At 43.8% G+C, this 20,562-nt stretch overlaps 1 protein-coding gene across 9 annotated transcripts in view; it reads left to right on the top strand.

Moving 5' to 3' along the window:
- Positions 1 to 2,237: 2,237 nt before the first annotated feature.
- The window catches only part of ENPP6 (ectonucleotide pyrophosphatase/phosphodiesterase 6), a 213,052-nt gene continuing 194,727 nt past the window's right edge, over positions 2,238 to 20,562 (top strand). Inside the window, exons 1-3 of one of the 9 annotated variants that reach the window (XM_063637752.1) lie at positions 2,238 to 2,290; positions 6,535 to 6,609; positions 8,172 to 8,282. In XM_063637752.1, the coding sequence (XP_063493822.1) occupies positions 8,261 to 8,282 (22 nt within the window). In that variant the 5' untranslated portion in view covers positions 2,238 to 2,290; positions 6,535 to 6,609; positions 8,172 to 8,260. Of the gene's footprint in view, positions 2,805 to 6,534; positions 6,610 to 8,171; positions 8,283 to 20,562 lie in introns of those variants that run through there. The other 8 variants (XM_063637751.1, XM_063637750.1, XM_063637756.1 and 5 more) reach the window with 8 other exon arrangements.

The following is a 20,562-nucleotide window of genomic DNA, read 5'->3' as shown; positions in this document are numbered from 1 at the left end:
CAAGTACGTTAAAATTGTTTTTTGATTATTCGTTTAGGAAATCCAAGTGTTTCTGGAGGAAATAGTCATACTTTGGATTCTAGTTTTCCTTGGCAAAGGGTGGACACTTTTAGACGCAGGTGCTCATTTCTGGGAACTGCATGTATATTTCTGGCTTGTTTTTCTTCAGTTACTCTGGTTTCTTTTTCAGAAATGCCAATCTGGTTCACAAGGCAGCTCTGCATTCTCTGCCGTCTTCTTTCTCACCACCGTCATCTCTGTTCCTGTTTCCCTGTGTGTTGGGGACTCTCTGGTTTGCTCTCGGCATCATAGTTTTGTTTTCTGCGACTGCAGTTCTGCCTTTGCTGCCTGTAATGAGGTTTCGGTTTCGCTATGGCGTTGTGAGCCTCTCTGACCATCTTTCATAGTCCTCTGCCATGCTGCTTAAGCCAGAAACCCAAATCACGCCCGATGCCTTGCTGCCCCTTATGCCTTCCTCTCGTCCATCCACGGCTGAGGTTGCTTCAACCTTTAGAATATTTCTCTCAAGGTCATTTTGTCTCCATCTTTACTGCCATCACTTCGGTTCACGGGGCCACCATCTCACCCTTCTTTTTGCCCCCACCCCCCAACTGCTCCTCCTAGTCTGTTCTCTATGCTGTAGTTGGTGTTACTGATGTCTATGCAGACGTTTAAACACGTGTATGTACAGTTGACCCTCAAACAACATGGGTTTGAACTATGCAGGTCCACCTACACATGGATATTCTTCTGCCTCTGCCACCCCTGAGATCCCAAGACCCAGCCCTCCTTCTCCTCCTCCTCCTCCTCCTTAAATTTCCTCCATAACATTTCTTTTCTTTGGCTTACTTTGTTGTAAGAATACAGCATATAATGCATATAACACACAAACTATGAGTTAATCCACTGTTGATGTTATCAGTAAGGTTTTCAATCAACAGAGGCTCCATAGTACCTAAGGCTTTCAGTCAACAAGTTACATTTAGGGAAGTCAAAACTTATGGGTGAATTTTCAACTGCCCGGTGGGGGTTGGCACCTGTTCAAGGGTCAACTGTGTGCATGTGTATGTGTGTACAGATGTATACATGTGCATATATACACACACACACACATATACCTACCGAATACACACACACTCACACTCTCAGTGGCTTTCTTTTGTACTAAGAATTCAAAGCACTTTTCCCAGCTGTGAAGCTTCTGCATGAGCTGACACTGCCTATGTCCCCAAATTCAGCTGCGCCATTTACCAGGCACACGGGTCTTTTTTCAGTTCTTCAGGCATGTGGCGCTCTTTCTCACCTTAAAGCAATTTGCTTCCTCTGCCAGGAATATACATGACTTGCTTTCCATATCTGGCTCAGATGAAATATTACAGAAGCCTTTCCTGCCTACTTTATCTAAGTAGGTACTACCTGCCCCCAATCAGCCCCTTGTTTGATTCCTTAATAGCAATTATCATTATGAATTATTAATTTATCAGTGCATTGTCTGTGAACCTCACCAAAGTGTAAGCTGCCTCAAAGGTGGCATCTTGTCCATTCTACCAATCTCTGGATTCTCTGCCCCAGCCCAGTGTGTGCCTCATAATGGGTTCTCTCTTTTTTTTTTTTTTTTTTTTTTTTTTTGAGATGGAGTCTCGCTCTGTCGCCCAGGCTGGAGTGCAGTGGTGCGATCTCAGCTCACTGCAACCTCCAACTCCCGGGTTCAAGTGATTCTTGTTCCTCAGCCTCCCAGGTAGCTATGATTACAGGCATGCGCCACCATGCCCAGCTAATTTTTATGTTTTTAGTAGAGACGGCATTTCACCATGTTGGCCAGGCTGGTCTCGAACTCCTGACCTCAAGTGATCCACTTGCCTTGGCCTCCCAAAGTGCTGGGATTACAGGCGTGAGCCACCAGGCCAGGCCTTCATAATGGGTTCTTAATAAACATTTGTTAAAAGCATTGGTCCATCACATATTAGTAATTTTCATCTTTACTTATTCCTTATGATTTTTTGTTTGTTTAATATAGGTTATACCTTTTGATATCCTATAGAGGATTCCAGCGTGTTGGATCTCTGGAGTGCTCCTGTAGATTATTTTTAGAGTCTTCCAAAGTCTTCTAAATCATTGAGATGAAGTCTCTTTCCTATTTTCCATAGCTTTAAAAAAACTACCCCCCAGGCCCCGCCCCACCCCGCCCCGCCCCATAGAGTTTTTCCTCCCTTATTTACTCATCCTTAAAGGAAGCGACACCTGTAGAGAGCCTGTGCTTGTTAAGAGCGAGGGAGAGCTCATCATTGAGGTCAGGTCCTTGTGTGCGGAGTCCTATCCTGGTGCTCTCGGGGGAGGACAGGTGGGCCTCCCAGCCTGTTCCTGATTCCTCACAGTTGCCTATGGAAGCTCTATTTCCCCAAACTTCTAACTTTTCCTGCCTTATCTGATTGTATCTGGTATTGTATTCTGAGTCCAAGGAGGGCACGAGAAACTTCAGTTCCTAACATGCTGCTATGAGTGTTTCTTTCCTACTCTTCTCTTACTAAGAATGCTTTACACGTGCCCACTGTTTTTCCTAAAATGCGATGAGCCACCAGGTGGCTTCTTCTACTTTCTTCTTCTACTTTCCGCACAGGTGGTTTTTCTTTGCTTGCTTTTTAAGCTCCTGTCTCTGAATGCATATAGATTAAAAGAGGGATGGGACGAGGGGCGGACAGCAGCGAGGGTAACTGCATAGCACCAAGAATGACTCGCGTGTGTGTGGCTGGTAGTTTCCGAGTTCAGGTCCTGGATGCTGGGAGGAGACAGCTGCCTGCAGGGTGGTGAGAAATTCTTCCAATCTTTTTTAGATACTTTCCCTTTTCTGAAGTAAAGCCTGAATATGCCATTAAGAGAAGCTGTGGTAGGGTTTCCTCTCACCTAGTTCTATCTGCCATGCAGTTAACGAAACATCTTTCCATATTTTCCATGTGGTTATTCATCAAGCCTAGTTTTGGGGATGGTGTGAGTTTTGTTTTGTTTTGTTTTCTTCTGGAGTGTGAGAAAAGTTGCATTTTAGGGTTGCTGATAAGATCTAATTAAAACCCCCTTTTTTTTTTTTTTTTTTGAGACGGAGTCTCGCTCTGTCACCCAGGCTGGAGTGCAGTGGCGCGATCTTGGCCGACTGCAACCTCCGCCTCCCGGGTTCACGCCATTCTCCGGCCTCAGCCTCCCGAGTAGCTGGTACTACAAGCACCCGCCACCGCACCTGGCTAATTTTTTTTTGTATTTTTAGTAGAGACGGAGTTTCACCATGTTAGCCAGGATGGTCTTGATCTCCTGACCTCGTGATCCGCCTGCCTCGGCCTCCCAAAGTGCTGAGATTACAGGCGTGAGCCACCGCGCCCAGCCTAAAACCCATTTTTACAATATTAGACACTGAGAGAATTTTCATCAGAATAGCATAATAATGACTATTAAATATGTGCTTCCCCCCCTTAATCAGCTCTATACTAGGAATTAGCACTAAAAATATTAGAAGAGAGATGTTATATTTACATATTTGGTTGAGACTAAAGAATTTCTTCCTCTTAGCTGCAATAGACTCTCTTATTTTACTCTGGCTTTCTCTGCTAATTAAGCTAGGAACAACAGCTATTGTCTATTTCCCTTCAATTTTAATCCACCATTTCTTTTTTATTTTCAGCTATATGTGAACACATATGGGCTAGGGAAACATAAAAATTAAATAACTTGAGTGGGTCAATAAAAAGGTTATTCTGTTTCTTTCGGGTTTTTGAGGATTATAATGAATAAAACAGAACCAGGGAAGTTACGAAGCATGTGTTTATCACTCAGCAACAGAGATTTTAAAATAAGTACTTTAAATCATTATTATATATAAAATACATTTATCATATTACTGTACATATAAATATAATAATATATTTAATCGGTGTTTTAAATATAATTTGAGTTTTCAAGCATGTATTTATCTATCACTCAACAGAAAGAATTTTAAATATATAATGTAAACAATTCTATATAAGTACAATAAATATATATTTTATATACTTAAAAATATTTAAATATGTACTATATATAATTTCATATTAAAATATATTAAAAATGTTTTATATTCCATTTATATGGTGTATATTAAATATGTACTGTATATGTTTAAAATATATTTAAAATTCTGTTGCTGATAATACACATTTTTTAACTTGTGTTTTTGTTTTAAGTATACATACATATATACATTATGTATTATCCTATGTATATATATATATATATATGTCACACATATATGTATTTCTCCACTGTACCGTATTTACTTTTAAAACAGTAATCTAGGGACAAAAATTGAAAGCTTTAGCTCCTAGTGACTACAAACTGTAGACTGTAGGTTGGCACAAAATCTGAATGGGAGCCAGTGGATTTGGTGAGCAAATCCCTGCAACAAGCCCTTTGATGTTCTAAAGCTGAAACCATTTCAGCTGAAAGCCGGTTGGGGCGCGGGGATTAGGACTGTAGTTTCTATATTTTGAAAACAGCGCTCCCCCTTGTGGCCATTCACATGCTGACTTCTAAAATTGAGTTCTGAGAGCTCTTCTGGCTTGAGGAGCATCTCTCCCAGTTTGTTTTCTTTCTGCTTTTCTACTGTAGCCCTGTCTTTGAGGAGGATTTCAGTCTCCGCTCGCCCCCTCGGTCAAGAAGCCTTGTTTATTGTTATTAGATATCGATGATGTTGACAGACCCTACGTGGAGGCTCTGTGATCAGACAGAAGGGTGATGGGTCAGGACTCACTTCTGCTGCATTTGACGTCACCCCAGGGTTGGAGGCCAGTAGTGGGGAAGTCACCGGGCTAAGACTCTCAGGACACCAGGTTTGGGTCCCAGCTGTATCATTAACTGGTGGAGTTATTTCCGGCCCAGGGCTCAAAGCCGTAATTTATGTAGCCAAAGGCCTCAAAGATGATTGCTCTCCAGGACACCTTCCCGTTCTGAAAGTCTAGCTCTGGAGTATTTGGGAAGGGGGGTATGTTAGACCCTGGCTTCTGCCATTTTTCCTGGGGGCTTATTCCACAGCCTGGCCTGCTGCGAGTTCAATCGTGTGGTTGCCTGGGAGCCCGGTGAGAAGAAAACCCAAGCCCAAGTCCACTTGGAGAACTCCAGCATCATCTGAGTGGGGAGGTGCCGTGTCCTCTACGTAGGGGCCGGCGGGATGGCAGCTTGTACTGGCGGAAGGGTTCCTGGAAGAGTTCCCCAAGGGACACACATTCCTTAAAATGCGACAGGCACAACGAGGGACTCCATTTTAAATCTGTCGGATTAAAGATTGTTTTAAATTGTGCTCAATGCATGCAGGGTTTGGTTAGATGGGCAAGTTGATGGGATGTAAACAGGTTGATTTTTGTGTGGGCAGTTTGAAAATATCAAGAGCTTTGAAAATGATGGTTACTTTTTTCTTGAAATTTCAATCACAGAGGCAGAATGTAAGCAAAGATGACTATACAAAGACATTCACTCTGGCTTCCAGTCTGTGGTTAGGAAAACTGGAAACAACCTAAATGTTCAGCTTTAGGAAAGAGGCTTAAGATGGTGGTAACCAAGGGTTGCTTTTTTTGTTGTTGTTTAGCCATGGGTAGAGCCTTTCTTCAGGTGCACTGTTTTGTGAAACTCTAATGAGGTACAAGGGGATTGATTCAAGTTGGTTGGTGGTGTGGGGGGGGCGGTTTCTGTTGCAGCATCTCACCCAGACTGCATGACCCAGCCAGTCCTCAGGCTCCCCAGTGGCAGCTCATGAGGCACTTCCATGGCAAACATACCCCATGGCAGAGCTAGAAAGCCCTGACTCAGACAACTGTGGGATGTTAATATCAGCCTTTCCTTCTGACTGGTGGAAATTTGCACAGCTCTCTCCCTAATTCTTCTGACTTTTCTATACTTGCCAAATTTTTCATTATGAACATATTACTTATTGCACTAAGATATCTAAGATGTTAAAAATGATGTCAGTTTATTATTTTAGAATTAGAAGTATAATTGTCATAGAAACCACAAAACTTGGGTCAGCCTGGCCAACATATTCTTTCCTTTTTGGCAGATCTTCAGGCTCACGTGGAAAAACTGATAAAATAGAAAAAGCAATTGGAAGAATATAAAAACCACTGATAATCCCACCACCTAGAGAAAACTACTGTTAATATTTTGAGTGTATTTCCCTCCAGCTTTTTTCTATATATATGTATGTATTTATAATATATATAAATAATATACTATATATTAATAAAATATATATACTATATATAATAAATACATTATATATATCTTACATAGAACACATTTATTTATTATATTATAAACACAGTTTTGTGTCCTATTTATTTTTGTAAACATTATATTATATAATCCCTAGATATTACCATTTGAAAACATGACATTTAATGGTTTCCTAACATTTAAATCTATTGACAAACATAATTTTATAACCAATATTTCTTCTATAACAGATAGCGCTGATGTGAACATACCTGTACATAAATCTTGTCTATATTTGTACTTTTGCAGGTCGCAGTTTCCAAGAACCTACTCATGACGTTAGGTGAGGACTTACTGTACTTGAAAGAAAACCCCCAAAAGTAGGTGAGTAAGAGGCTTTCTTGTAGTCATCTCTCTTGTAGTCATTCGTTGATTAGAAATATATGTAAAATGTGGCTTGTTCATCTATTTAGACAGTAATTATAAAATACCAAATTTATTTACATTTAAATGTTTTTCATTTGTTTCAAATCGAGCTATGATCTGTGGAATGTCAAGGCGTCGTTTTGCTTTTATCAGCTTGTTATTGACCATCAATATTATGTTGTTAATTAAAGAAAGTCAATCAGCCAGGTGCGGTGGCTCACACCTGTAATCCCAGCACTTTGGGAAGCTGAGGCGGGCAGATCACTTGTGGACACGAGTTCCAGACCAGCCTGGCCAACATGGTGAAATCAAGTCTCTACTAAAAATACAAAAATCAGCCAGGTGTGGTGGCGCACGCCTGTAATCCCAGCTACTTGGGAGGCCGAGGCACGAGAATCTCTTGAACCCGGGAAGCAGAGGCTGCAGTGAGCTGAGATGGTGCCACTGCACTCCAGCCTTGGTGACAGAGCAACACTCCATCTCAAAAAAAAAAAGTAATTGGTCTTAAGTTTTCTGTGAGCAGCTGTAGTCAAGCGAAGACTGAAAACATTCAATTTTGGAAGGAGAATTAAGATAAAAGCAAGCAAGCAAACGCCCCCTTCCCACCATCCACCCAAATGTATGCAGTCTTTTGCTTCACATTTTTGTGTACTGCATGGTGTTTACAGAATCCTCCTCAGAATCTTGCCTCTCCTGTTTCTTTGTGTTAGTGAACGTGGACTTGTGCAAGTGGAAGCTCTGGGCAGATGGAGCTGGGTCCTTTCCTCTTACACACTGGGGCACCTCCTTATTGCCTCACCAACCAGTTTGTTTTACAACTTGCAGAAGAGTATTATTACATCTGAGCACTCAGAAATTAGATGCTGACACTGAGTATTGATTTACATAAAAATCTACATATTTCTGGTTTTTCGAGAGCTACTCACTCGGAACTTTACAAGGTCAGGCATCCCCTGAGCCTAGGACCATGCCTGACACAAAGGGCATGCTCAACAAAAAGTTGCTGAATTAAAACTCATCTTGGAATGTAAAGGTGACTAGCATTATGGAAATAGTTTATATTGACATGATTATTATCATTTACTTTATTTTTTTTTTATTTAGGGTCTCACTCTCTCTCCCAGGCTGTAGTGCAGTGGTGCGATCTCGGCTCATTGCAACCCCTGCCTCCTGGGTCCAAGCAATTATCTCCTTCAGCCTCCCAAGTAGTTGAGTTTGCAGACATGTGCCACCATGCCCGGCTAATTTTTGTATTTTTAGTAGAGACAGGGTGTCACCATGTAGACCAAGCTGGTCTCGAACTCCTGACCTCAAGTGAACTGCCTGCCTTGGCCTCCCAAAGTGCTGGCATGAGCCACCGTGCCTGGCCTATGTTGACATTACACATCCTTCTAAAAGAATAATAAAATAACTGGAAAAAATAGCTTGGAGAAAATTGAGCTTTTTGTCTGGAATTTTGGAGAATTTTTTTTTAACCTCCTCAAGTGTTTGTATCTTTTCTTTGTCCTAATCACGAACAGGAAATTTCAAAGCATAACAAAGACTCTGCGGCTCTGGTGTGTGGCTTTGGTGGGAATTTCAGCAGCGGTTCTGTTGATTGTCCTGATTGATGCCACCACTTTTGAACACTGGTAAATTTAAACAGTGTAAATTGCATTTGTTGTTTACAAGGATTCTCTCATGCATATTTTCTCATTCAATTTTTAATTAGCTAAACTTGATCGATACTTAACACGTAATTGCGTGCTTTAAGTATATGTGTCCTTGTTATTTCCATTTTATAGCCAAAATTTGGACATGGAAATTTAGAGATTCAATAGCTTACTCACTCAAATGTTCAAGTTGGCAGTCAAACTCCTACTCTCTGATCATTTTCCCTGCACCATGAGGTTTCTAAAAATGTGAAATAAACTTGGTTTTATAAGTAGAGCCAGACTCTTCAGATTCTTCCCAAGTACAGGAAGTTGTAAGAATGTCTTCTCCCTGGCTTCAAGAAGGTGAGAGAGAGGCTGCAGCCCTTAGAGAGTCCACATGGCTCCCAGAGGCAGCCCCTCCTATGCTGTCCTTCAGTGGCCCTGTCTGTTGACTCATGAGCGGTTTAGAAGTCTGCAAGCACAGGTTACACAGAGCCCAGGTCACAGACAGGATGCCAGGCTCCCACCCCATAGCCCTGTCTTCCCTCCACTCTCCCCTCGACTGGTGCCTTAAGAATACAATGTCATAGTCACCAACACTGCAGTTACGGGCAGTGGATTTGAGCTTCTAAAAGTAGGGTGAGCTGATGGTTTATTGGCAGAAATAGGACCCTCTTACAGCAGTGTGGTTGTCCTGGCTGCTAACGGCGATGCACAATGAGCCGATCACTGAATTTTCTGGAGCCAGTTATTAAATGCATCCATTATTAAATAATACACACTGAAATGATGCTCTGATTCCTGCAACTCTATGAAGGTAGCATGATTGTAGTGAGTAGCACTGGAGCTGGAAGAGGTTTCTGTTTAATGAATATGATTTTCATGAGGATGAGAAATTGTTTAACGTTAGCACACATATCAGATTTAGCAACAAAAAACTTATTGGGAAAAGAATTAGCAGATTGCAGTGCATCTCCATTTGACAAATCATGGTTGAATTACAACCACAAGTTGACTAAGAATACAAGGTTTTAGCAAAAATCAACCAAAACTTTTCACAGAATTTTATTCTCTGAGAGTCAACGGCTATGTGAAATTACATTAAAGAAAAGCATATATTTCATTATTGATTGTAAATTGTGTATTACACAGCCTTGATCTCAAATATGTGTGTGTGTGTGTGTGTACATGTTGTCATAGTCCCTTTAGACTCTTATTACAAAATACCATAAACTGCATGGGCTAGAAACAACAGAAACGCGTTTCTCACGGTTCTAGAGGCTGGGAAGCAAGCCCAAGAGCAGGGCGCCGGCAGATTCTCTGTCTCAAGAGGGCCTGTTTCCTGGTGCATACATGGTGTCTTTTCTCTGTGTGCTCACATGGCAGAAGGGGCAAGGGAGTCTCCGGGATCTCCTTTATAAGGGCATTAATCTCATTCCTGAAGGCCCATCTTCATTGACCTAATCACCTCCCCAAGGCCTCATCTCCTAACTTTGGGGGTTAGGATTTCAACATGTGAATTTTGGGGGACAGGAACATTCAGTTCATTGCATATACATACACATATATTCACACACATATACTGTATGTATAGGTATAGTGTATATATAGTATATACATACTATATGTGTATGCATATATGCATAATACAATACATATTGCATATATGTATACGTAGACGTATATTCACACATTGTATGTATATATACAGTATATACGTACTACATGTATATGCATATATGCATAAGAGAATACTATATACTGCATATTGTATATGTGTATGCAATCTGTATTATTGTATTATGCATATGTGTGTATATGTATATATATTTGAAACCCGATTTTATACATTTACCAGCACACCAGTGCTTTTGTGAATGAAAGGAGTGCCATTATTACATATGTTGAAATACTGGGTGAAATCAGGACAGTCCCAGGCAATCCAAGAACCTGTGGTCCTCACCAAACTTTCCAGGTCCAGTGCAGCACACAGTCTCCTGCTGGGCTGCCTTTTTCTTACAGCTCCCTCTCCCACCAGAGACCGTGCACAATCCCTCCAAAAAGGCTCGTTCTTGCTGAGTCTCTTTGCCACAGGGAGTCGCAGGGGCATTAAGTGGCCTCCTGAGCAACTGTCTTCATCCTGCTTCATCCCTGTCCCAGGCCCTTCATGGAAGCACCATTTCTGGCATTTATCAGCTCTGAGGCTATAGAAGCATCTCATAAAGTTTGTGGGTCTTAATTTTCTTACTGCAAAATAGGACTAATAGCACCCACCATGCAGGGCTGCTGCAAGGATTAGAAACAGCACGTGTAAAGTGCTTTCTATGTGCTTGGCACAAGATACGTGCTCAATGAATGGCACTATTTTGCTATCATTACTGCTCCTGCTTCTACTTTGTTTGAGTCTGCCTGCCTCAGGCTTGGAGTTTGGGACACGTCTCCATTACTTTGGCCCCTAGGACATTGATGGTTTTGACTCCTTTCAGCCACTCTAAAGCTGAGGGTTTCTCCACCCCTTCCTGTGCCCAGTCCAGACTTGTGGGGTGGTGATCACAGTGAGGGGTAACCAGTGGTCACTCTGCTGTTTTCCTAGAGGGCCTGGTACTTAGGGGCGGGCCTCCAGAAGCAGCTCTGGGTCCTCAAACCTGCCCCTTGCCCTAGCTACGTGATCCAGCTGTATGCACAATACCCAAGTCAGGCCAACCAGACCACTTCAGCGCTGCCATGGCGGTCAGTCCAGAGGGCCTCCTTGTCCAAGATGGGCCAATGAGAACCCCTTCCTGTACTTTTCTGAGTTGGAATGAAGGGAAGGAGTCAGTGTCCCTGATTGGGAGCTGGAGGTTCAGGAGCTGATGGAGACATGTTGGCTATCTAGAAGAGCCAGTAACAGAGTGAACTAGACTCCAGATGGCAGAAGAGTCCCTCTAGGACAGAGGTCACTGAGGCCTGACTGCATCCTGACCCTCTCTTGAGGCACATTGAGATCTCCACTCCCATCACAAGGCAACACCACAACTCCCCTCCCCACTACCACTCCTTCCTTCCTTCCCACCTTCCTTCCTTCCTTCCATAGCCAAAATTTGGACATGGAAATTTAGAGATCAAATAGCTTACTCACTCAAATGTTCAAGTTAGCAGTCAAACCCCTATTCTCTGATCATTTTTCTTCCTTCCTTCCCTCCCTCCCCATCCATCTCTCTCTCTCCCTCCCTCCCTCCTTCCTTCCTCTTTTTTTTCAAGTCTTACTACATTGCCCAGGCTGGGCTCAAACTCCTGGGCTCGAGAGGGTCTCCCGCCCCAGCCTCCTGAGTAGCTGGGACTATAGGCACCCACCATGCCAGGCTCTCTGTTTTTCTTCATTGAGTCTCCAATGAACAGGAGGATGTGAGCCTGAAAAGTGTGACGCTGTATTTCTTTAAGCCCCAAAGACTCCAAATTACTACCCCTGTGCTTTTGAACGGTTTCTTAAGGATGATGTATTTCCAGAATGATTTACAATACCTTTTGTGCCCCAGGTGAGACGATTTTGCAATGTGTGCTTGTGGTCCAGCCCCTGAGGCTGTAGCAGGGGATTCCAGGGGATTTTTTTCGTGGGGTGTCACTACCATTTACTCTCAACCTTTGCCTAAGCTAATTCAAGTCAGCTTTCCTTCACTTACAGTAACAACAAAAACATTCCTAATGCGTCCTCCCAGAGTCCCCAGTTTCAGGAATGGGAAATCAGACAGGCTTTGCCCCTGCTCTAGGCAGAATAGGCCCCCATTTCACATCACGGCTAACTCTTAATGGTCTGTGTCAAATGCTCAAGAGAAGCACATTTCTTGACCCAAATAAAAGGAATGAGACACTGGCGCCCAAGCCCTGAGGAAGCTGATTCTAGAAGGGTCCTGTGCTCTAGGAGGGTCAGAAGGGTCTTCTACTACCATCTTGCTTTAGGAGTCCAAGTAAATAACAGACTGAATACACTGCTTTGCTCTGAGGTAGACATAAGGTGTCTGATTCGGGGGAACCTGTGCCTCTGCAGCCCTCAAGTCTGTGGCAGGCATTGCCCATCGATCATGACGCGGTCCTTGCAGCCTGAGTGCGCCAGCAGAGTGCTTCTCATCACGGGGCTGCCAGCCAGCCCTTCTCTGGTGCTCTTGGTCCTTCTTGGAGAAGGACTCAGCCGAGCTTGTCTTCTTGGCTGAGTGGGCCCCCGTGTCGAGAGACCACAGCCTGTGGAATGGCTGTTTTGGATGTGGTTTTAGGAGTTCTTGCATACGGATATTCTACAATCCACAAAGCCACTCTAGTGTCTCCAAGTCAAAGGCTAATACCCAGGGAAGGTGAAAATCTCCTTTAAAATTGCTAGTGAAAGATGGACTAGGCCAGAGGAATATAGAATTAGGTTTATGTAGCAGCCTGGGTTTCCATAGAAACGAGATGCAGTTGCGTCAAACACATGACTAAACTTTTCCACACTGGTTTTAAGCCTGGAAGGAGGTTGGAAGAAGGTATTTACTGACCATGTAGGCACAGTGAGAATTTTGACAGCAAAGCCCTCCACAAAGTCTCAGTCGAAGCTAATGGCAATGACTCCCCACAAAAATACCACGTGTGAGCCCCCGCTACAGCCTCGCGGGCCGAACCAGAGTGGCACATATGCAAAATAGTCTCGCTTGAGGGACAAAAGGGATTGTAACTCATCCTGGAAACACACCACCCTTATGAAACCCCTCAGAAGCACAGGGGCGGTCATTTGGGGTCTCGGGGGTTTAATGAAATACAGCATCACATTTTGCAGCTCAAAGCCTCCTATTTATTGGGGACTCAGTGAAGAAAGCCAGAAGTGTGATGTTGCCTGGGTAGGAGAGCCCGGCCTGAAGCCTTCTGCTAGCAGCAGCAGGAAGCTGCAGCCCTGAATCAGGGCCTTTGTTCTCCTGAAGCCTGCAGGGAGTAGGCCCTTCTGCTCACACTGCCCTTGGGCAGCACGCGTGTGTCCCTGGGAGCCCATGGTGGCGGCCCCCTAGGTGCAACAGGAGTTGGGCCTGGACGCCTGGCTGGAGGCAGCTGGGGACAGCACTCATTGTTTCTGCCCCTGCTCCTCCTCGCAGCAGTAAGGACTGGGCTCCCATCCAGCAGAAAGGGCTAGAAGCTTTCTGCAAGAAGCACCCAGGCTTGGTTGGTTGGTTGGTTTGAAATGTATCCATTATTTAATTAGGTTCTTTGCAAGAAATTGAGAACTGCAGTTGGTCAGGATACATTGCGTTTGTGAGGGAGAACACAGAATAAAGGTAGCCCTACAGCTGAGGGACAACTTTGGTTCGGGGCCGCGTTTGTGAGTCCACAGCTTTCTGATGTCTTGCGCTGCTGTGGAAGCTGCATTTCTTTCTCTGTGTGGAAGTGCTCATCTTCCCGGTGTCTGTGCGTGTGCAGCAGTGAGATGGGGATTTTCACACTGCTGATAGCAACTTTGATGGAGGTGGTGATGACAAATTTCCGGTGTGTTCTACACAGACGAACTCAGTTGAGGACCAGAGGTCTAGTTACTGCTCAGCTCAGGAAAACCACCTTCTGGACTCCGTGGCGCCCAGTGAGGATGATGGGAGCAGTCCCGGGGGGAGTGAGGCTGCCTGCGGCCTTCCCACGTGCTGACTGAAGGGTTTTGTTCTGTTTTTCTTCGCCAGGGCTCCATGCTTCCAAGGCGCATCCTGAGCAGGCGCATAGGTGGGCATTTCGGGAAGTTTAACCATCCAGGCGCCTCCATTCTTAACATCCTCTGCTCGTTTTGTGACAGTAGCAAGAATCTTCTCTTTTTTCAACTCTGGATTTAGCAGCTGAATGCTTCCTCTTGTACATGGCTTTTCTGGACTACAAGCAGGTCAGGAATATCTGCCCATTCCCCTGACGGGACAGGGTTTCTGCCGCAGAGGGGCTTCCCCTTCCTGGGCTCTTTGGGTTTGAGATTACCCTTCTTAATCTTGGCACTGGCATCAGCCTTCTTGGCTACAGGTTTCTTTCCTTAGCTCCCAGCTGCTCAACTTTTCACTCACCATCTTGCTACATGGGAAAGCACTGGGTCTTGTTTTGATGCAACTCATTACGGACTAGATGCAGAGGCAAAAGTATCAGTGTTTTATCAATTGCTTGAAAGGCTACAAATACACAGATTCTTCGAATGTGTAGCGCTGGAGGAGACGAACATACTACAAGGGAAGGAAGATATTCAGCCTGCAAATATACTTAATGCCTGGCCAGTCTTAGGGAGAATGGCAGGGCCAGCTCCTCTCAATATGGAAAGGAGCACTGAGGAACAAGACCCTGTTGTGTCCAGAATTGGTGGGTTCTTAGTCTCACTGACTTCAAGAACGAAGCCACAGACCCTCCCGGTGAGTGTTACAGTTTACTTAAAGATGGTGTGTCCGCAGTTTGTTCCTTCTGATGTTCGGAAGTGTTCGGTTTCTTCCTTCTGGTGGGTTCATGGTCTCGCTGCTTCAGGAGTTAAGCTTCAGACCTTCGCGGTGAGTGTTACAGCTCTTAAGGCGGCACATTTGGAATTGTTGTTTCTCCCATCCGGAGTTGTTCATTCCTCCCAGTGGGTCCATGGTCTCAGTGGCCTCAGGAGTGAAGCTGCAGACCTACGTGGTGAGTGTTACAGCTCATAATGGCAGTGCAGGCCCAATGAGCAAGCAGCAGCAAGATATATTGCAAAGAGCAAAACAACAAACGTTCCACGTGTGGAAGGGAACCCCAGCAGGTTGCTCTGCGGGCTGGGGCAGCCTGCTTTTATTCCCTTGTCTGGCCCCACCCACATCCTAGTGATTGGTCCATTTTACAGAGAGATGATTGGTCCATTTTACAGAGAGCTGATCGGTCTGTTTTACAGAGAATTGATTGGTCCGTTTTACAGAGAACTGATTGGTCCGTTTTCACAGGGTGCTGATTGGTGTGTTTACAGTCCCTGAGCCAGGCACAGAGTGCCGATCGGTGTATCTACAATCCTGTAGCTAGACGTAAAAGTTCTCCAAGTCCCCACTAGGTTAGCTAGACACAGAGCACTGATTGGTGCATTTACAAACCTCGAGCCAGACATAGGGTGCTGATTGGTGTGTTTACAAACCTTGAGCTAGACACAGAGTGCCGATTGCTGTATTTACAAACCTTTAGCTAGACATAAAAGTTCTCCAAGTCCTCACCAGATTATCTAGACACAGAGCACTGATTGGTGCATTTACAAACCTTGAGCTAGAAACAGAGTGCTGATTAGTGTGTTCACAAACCTTTAGCTAGACATAAAAGTTCTCCAAGTCCCCCACCCGACTCAGGAGCCCAGCTGGCTTCCCCTGGTGGATCCTGTGCCAGGGCTGTGGGCGGAGCTGCCCGCAGTCCCCTGCAGGGCGCCTGCACTCCTCAGCCCATAGGTGGTCATTGGGACCCAGCACTGTGGAGCAGGGGGCGGTGCCGGTTGGGGAGGCTGGGCCTCACGGGAGCCTACTGTGGTGGGGCAGGGGTGGCTCAGGCATGGCAGGCTGTAGGTTCCAAGCCCTGCCCTGTGGGGAGGCGGCTGAGGCCTGGGGAGAATTTGAGTGTGGCCTGGGTGGGCTGGCAGTGTTGGGGGACCCGGTGCCCCCTCTGCAGCTGCTGGCCCAGGTGCTAAGCCCCTCACTGTCCGGGGCTGGTGGCGCCAGCCTGCCACTCTGAGTATGGGCCGCCAAGCCCACGCCCACCTCCGCGGAACTTGCGTTGGCCTGCGAGCACTGCGGGCAGCCCCAGTTCCCGCCCCTGCCTCTCACTCCACACCTCCCTGCAAGCAGAGGGAGCCGGCTTCAGCCTCGGCCAGCCCAGAGAGGGGCTCCCACAGTGCAGCGGCAGGCTGAAGGGCTCCTCAAGCATGGCCAGAGCAGACTGAGGCTGAGGAGGTGCTGAGAGCAAGCGAGGGCCGCCAGCACCTTGTCACCTCTCACTGGGGTCCATGTTCTAGAGTCTGAATCTCGGTTGGATGTGAGACTTCTGAGCTCGTGGTACAAACGAGGCTTACTGGCAGGTCACTTCTGATTGGGAAGAGTGACTTCAACATCTGTCAGTATTTCCGTTTCCTCCAGAAGAGCAAATACAGCATAGTTTCCTATTGCTGTTCTTACAAATGTATCAGAAATTGAGTGGCTCAAAACAACACAAATGAATTATCTTACACTCTGGGATGTCACAAGTCTGAAATGGGTCTCCCAGGACTGAAGTAAAAGTGTTGGCAGGGCTGGGTTTCTTTCTGGGGGCTCTAGGGGAGAATCCTTTTCCTTGACCCCTCCAGCTGCCCACGTGCCTTGGCTTGTGATCCTCTCCCTCTCGCACCAGACAGCACCAGACAGCAACAGACAGCAGCAGCCGTGCAAGCTCTTCCAGTTCTTTGCATGACACGTTACTCTGACCTCCTCTTCTCCTTCCCTCTTCCACATTAAGGGCCCTTGTGATTCCCCTGGACGGACCCAAATAATCCAGGATAATCCTCTGGCAACTTTAATTCCATCTGCTACTTTAATTCCCCCTTTCCATGGAACCTACTTCATCTACAGGCTCTAGGGATTGGACGTGAACACTTTTGAGGGGCCATAATTGTTATAGGAGTTATTAAGAAATTATTTTAGGCAGAGAGGAAAAGGGGTCCTTGGGAAGCTTTTTTTTTTTTTGCTTTTAAAGCAGCTCCAGAAACATTTCTTGTCTAGCAGGAAAGCCCCAACTCAGTACAGGAGTCGGGGGGCAAGCTTTGATACACAAATGCCAGCTGTTAGAAACTGGGTCCACCCAAACATGGCAATTCCCACTGTCTTCTTCTTGTCCCCATATGTGCCTGGCAACATGGCCGCCGCCACGTATCCCCACGCGTGTAGAACATCCGGGGGCCCTGCATTTGCATATCAAAGGACTAGGGTGGGAAGGCCAGTTTTTTCCACGGGCTACGTGAATGCCCGCCTGGTGAAACCAATCCCTGAGCCCTATGCAAATCAGACACAGCCTCCTCCAGCGTCCTCATATAACTGGCTGTTTTCCATCACACCCAGGGTACCCTCTTTGGGCTTGGAGGTCCCTCCGTCTGTCTCTGTACAGGGGGAGCCTCTTCCCTCTTTCTTGCCTATTAAGTTCTCCACTCCTTAAAACCACTCCACATGTGTCCGCGTCATTTTATTCAAACGGGCGTGAGACCGAGGACCTTGGTGTTCCTTCCATCATGGGAGCCATATCGTTATGTCTACCACCGGGCAGCTCCAGCTCGTTAGCGTACCTTTGACATCTATGGTCTCAACTGCTGAAGTCCGTGTCTTCAACTATTTGGGAGTGACAATGAAGGTGCGTGATTTGTCATTGCTCGCCGTTTTACTTCTAAACGCTTGTGCCAAAGCCAGTAAGGTACTAGCGAGTAAGCCTCCCAGTTGTAACGTCTCAATATCTCGTTGCTGATCTCATTTAGTGATACTCAGATTAGTTCTCACAGGAACCCTTTGAAATTGACATAATCCTTCCCAGATTCATAGTGAGGAGACATGAAATTATATGCTACAGTAATGCCTCCAAATTCAAGGACTATTTCTATATTCCCTACAAAAGTGTAAAGGTTTTATGTCCTTAGTGACTCCAGTCTCTTGCAGGGTTCTTTTTTTTAATCTTTGGCCACTAGAGGGAGACAGCTCTTTGAAGAACTGAGGCCATTTTGCAGGTTTGTGGGTATAGATAAAACACTGTGTTTAGGCCGGGCGCGGTGGCTCACGCCTGTAATCCCAGTACTTTGTCTGGGTTCCCCGTCACAAGATATGCTCCTGACACCACAGAGTGTGCAATATGCGACTTCTGTACTAAAGAGGTTGCTTCCAATGAGGTAAAATGTCTAATATGGTAATCATGTGCGTCTAATTAAGGCTGTATGCAGAAAAATCAGCCACAGATGCCAAACAGCCAACTTAGGAACACAGGGACCACAGCGAGAACTCAGTAAAGATGAAGTGGAATGACTTTAGTTTAATGCTGCGTATGACAGATCTTTATGTTATTATTAGAGAAGTAATTATATGCTTACCTTTTAATGTTGACGTAAAACTTAATTAGCTATTGCCAGAGAATATTGGTTGTATGATACCAATTTTGAAATTTGTTATTTTATGGTCTGTTTTTCATAGCTATTCCATGTATACTTGGAAAAAATATGATTATCTGTTCATTTGGTGCAATGTTCAGTATCTAGCCATAAGATTATTCCTGTTGATTATGCTGTTAAAATATGCATCTTTAATGATTTTGAATTATCAATTACTTGGAGAGATGTTCTGAAATCTCATCTTTTCATTACGGCTTCTCTTTATCTCTAGTTATGATTTTTCCTTAAACTCTCTTTTGCCAGATGTTAATATAGCCATGCCTGTTGACTTTTGTTTAGAATCTATATGCTATGGCTTTTCCTATCTTTTTATTTTCAATGTTACCATAGCCTTACATTTTAAACAATACTTATAAGTGGCATATAGTTGCATTTAAAAAAATTTTAATTTGGGGGTACATAGTAGGTACATATGTTTATGAGGTACGTGAGGTATTCATCACATCAGGGTAACTGATGGTACCCATTGTCTCAAGCATTTGTCATTTCTTGTGTTAAAAACAATCCAATTATACTTTTTAAGTTATTTATAAGACTGTAGTCAACCCTTGTGCTATCAAATACTAGATCTTATTCATTCTATCTAACTACATATAGTTGCATTTAAAATATTCAATTCAGTAATCTTTGTCTTAAAAAGGGTGGATTTAGGCCTAGCGTTGGTTATAAGTAATAATACATCTGCATTTATTTCTCTCATCATATTTTGCCCTTACTATTGGTCAATCTTTTCTATTTTTTTCTTTCCTTTTTGTCTTATTTTGGATTGATTATTTTCTCTCACTTTCTTCTCTTTCCTACTACCTTTGAAGTTATATATTTACTTACAAAATTTAACGTAAAGTTTTCAGTTGAGAAAACAATGACTAGGTCTTTTTCAATTTATATGCAATTATTGTAGTGTATTTTATTTCAATTTTTGATTCCATGGAACCTTATTATTAATATTGTTTCAACTGATATTTCTTTTGATTTGGTAGCATATTTAACATTTTTTTTTATTTCTTTTTGCATCTTAAACTTTCTAACTGGGCTAACCTGCCTCATGCCTAAAGCACATCCTTTAGAATTTCGTTTTGATGAGGAGCTATGAGGCAAACCCTTTCAGTCTGTTTAAAAATACTCTTTCCAGGGCCTACTTGAGGGTGGAGGGTGGGTGAAGGGAGAGGATTGAAAAGCTACCTATCGTGTACTATGCTTATTACCTAGGTGATGAAATAATCTGTACAACAAACCCCTGTGGCACGCAATTTACCTTTAGATCAAACCTGCACATTTACCCCTGAAACGAAAGACTTAAAAAAAAACAAAAACAAAAAAACTTTTATTTTGTTCTAATCTTCAAAGTTATTTTCCCTGAGCACACAATTCTAGGTTCATAATTATTTTTTATTTAGCACCTTGACAATATTGCTCCATTGCCTTCTGGCTTCCCTTGTTGCTATTGAGTAATAATTTGTTATTTTAACTTTTGGTCCTGCTGAGTAATCTCTTGTTTCGCTATGTCTGCTTTTACAATTTTTCTTTTTGTCTTTGATGTTCTGCAATTTCACTATGATCTGCTGGATGAGTATTACTTTTAATTTCTCCTGTTTGGAATGTATTGAGCTTCCTGAATTAGACAGTTGTCCTTCATCCTTTCTGGGAAATTCTTAGCTTTCATCTCTTTGTGTATTACTTTACCACTTTCTCCTCTACATTAGCAATTTTGCTTAAATGTTTTTTAGATGTTGTCAGTCTATCTTCCAAGTTTCCCAACTTTTCTTTCGTATTTTCTTTGTCTGTCTGTACTATATTCTGCATAATTTTCTCAGACCTACCAGTTTATTAATGCCTTATTTAGCTTTGTCTAACTTTCTATTATTGTGTTTATTTTACTTTTCAGTTTGGGAATTTTTATTTTTAAGGTATATGCTTCAGCTTTAAACAGTTTTTTTTAACCACTTACTCATATTTTTACCCGCTCTTTTATTTCTTAAGCATATCAAATATATGTATTTTATATTGTAGGAGAGCAAAAATGGCTTCCCTCCAGCCTTGTAGGTTCTTTAGCTGAGCCGCAAATTAAATTGACATAAGACAGATTAACAAGAGAAAAATCACATTTAATTATGTACATACACACAGGAGTCCCACAAAATATGAGACTCCGGG

Source organism: Symphalangus syndactylus, chromosome 4 (genome assembly GCF_028878055.3).
Source record: "Symphalangus syndactylus isolate Jambi chromosome 4, NHGRI_mSymSyn1-v2.1_pri, whole genome shotgun sequence".
NCBI classification, from domain to species: Eukaryota; Metazoa; Chordata; class Mammalia; order Primates; family Hylobatidae; genus Symphalangus; species Symphalangus syndactylus.
Note: the sequence above shows the minus strand (reverse complement) of the source record. Positions and strands in the feature narration are given on the sequence as shown.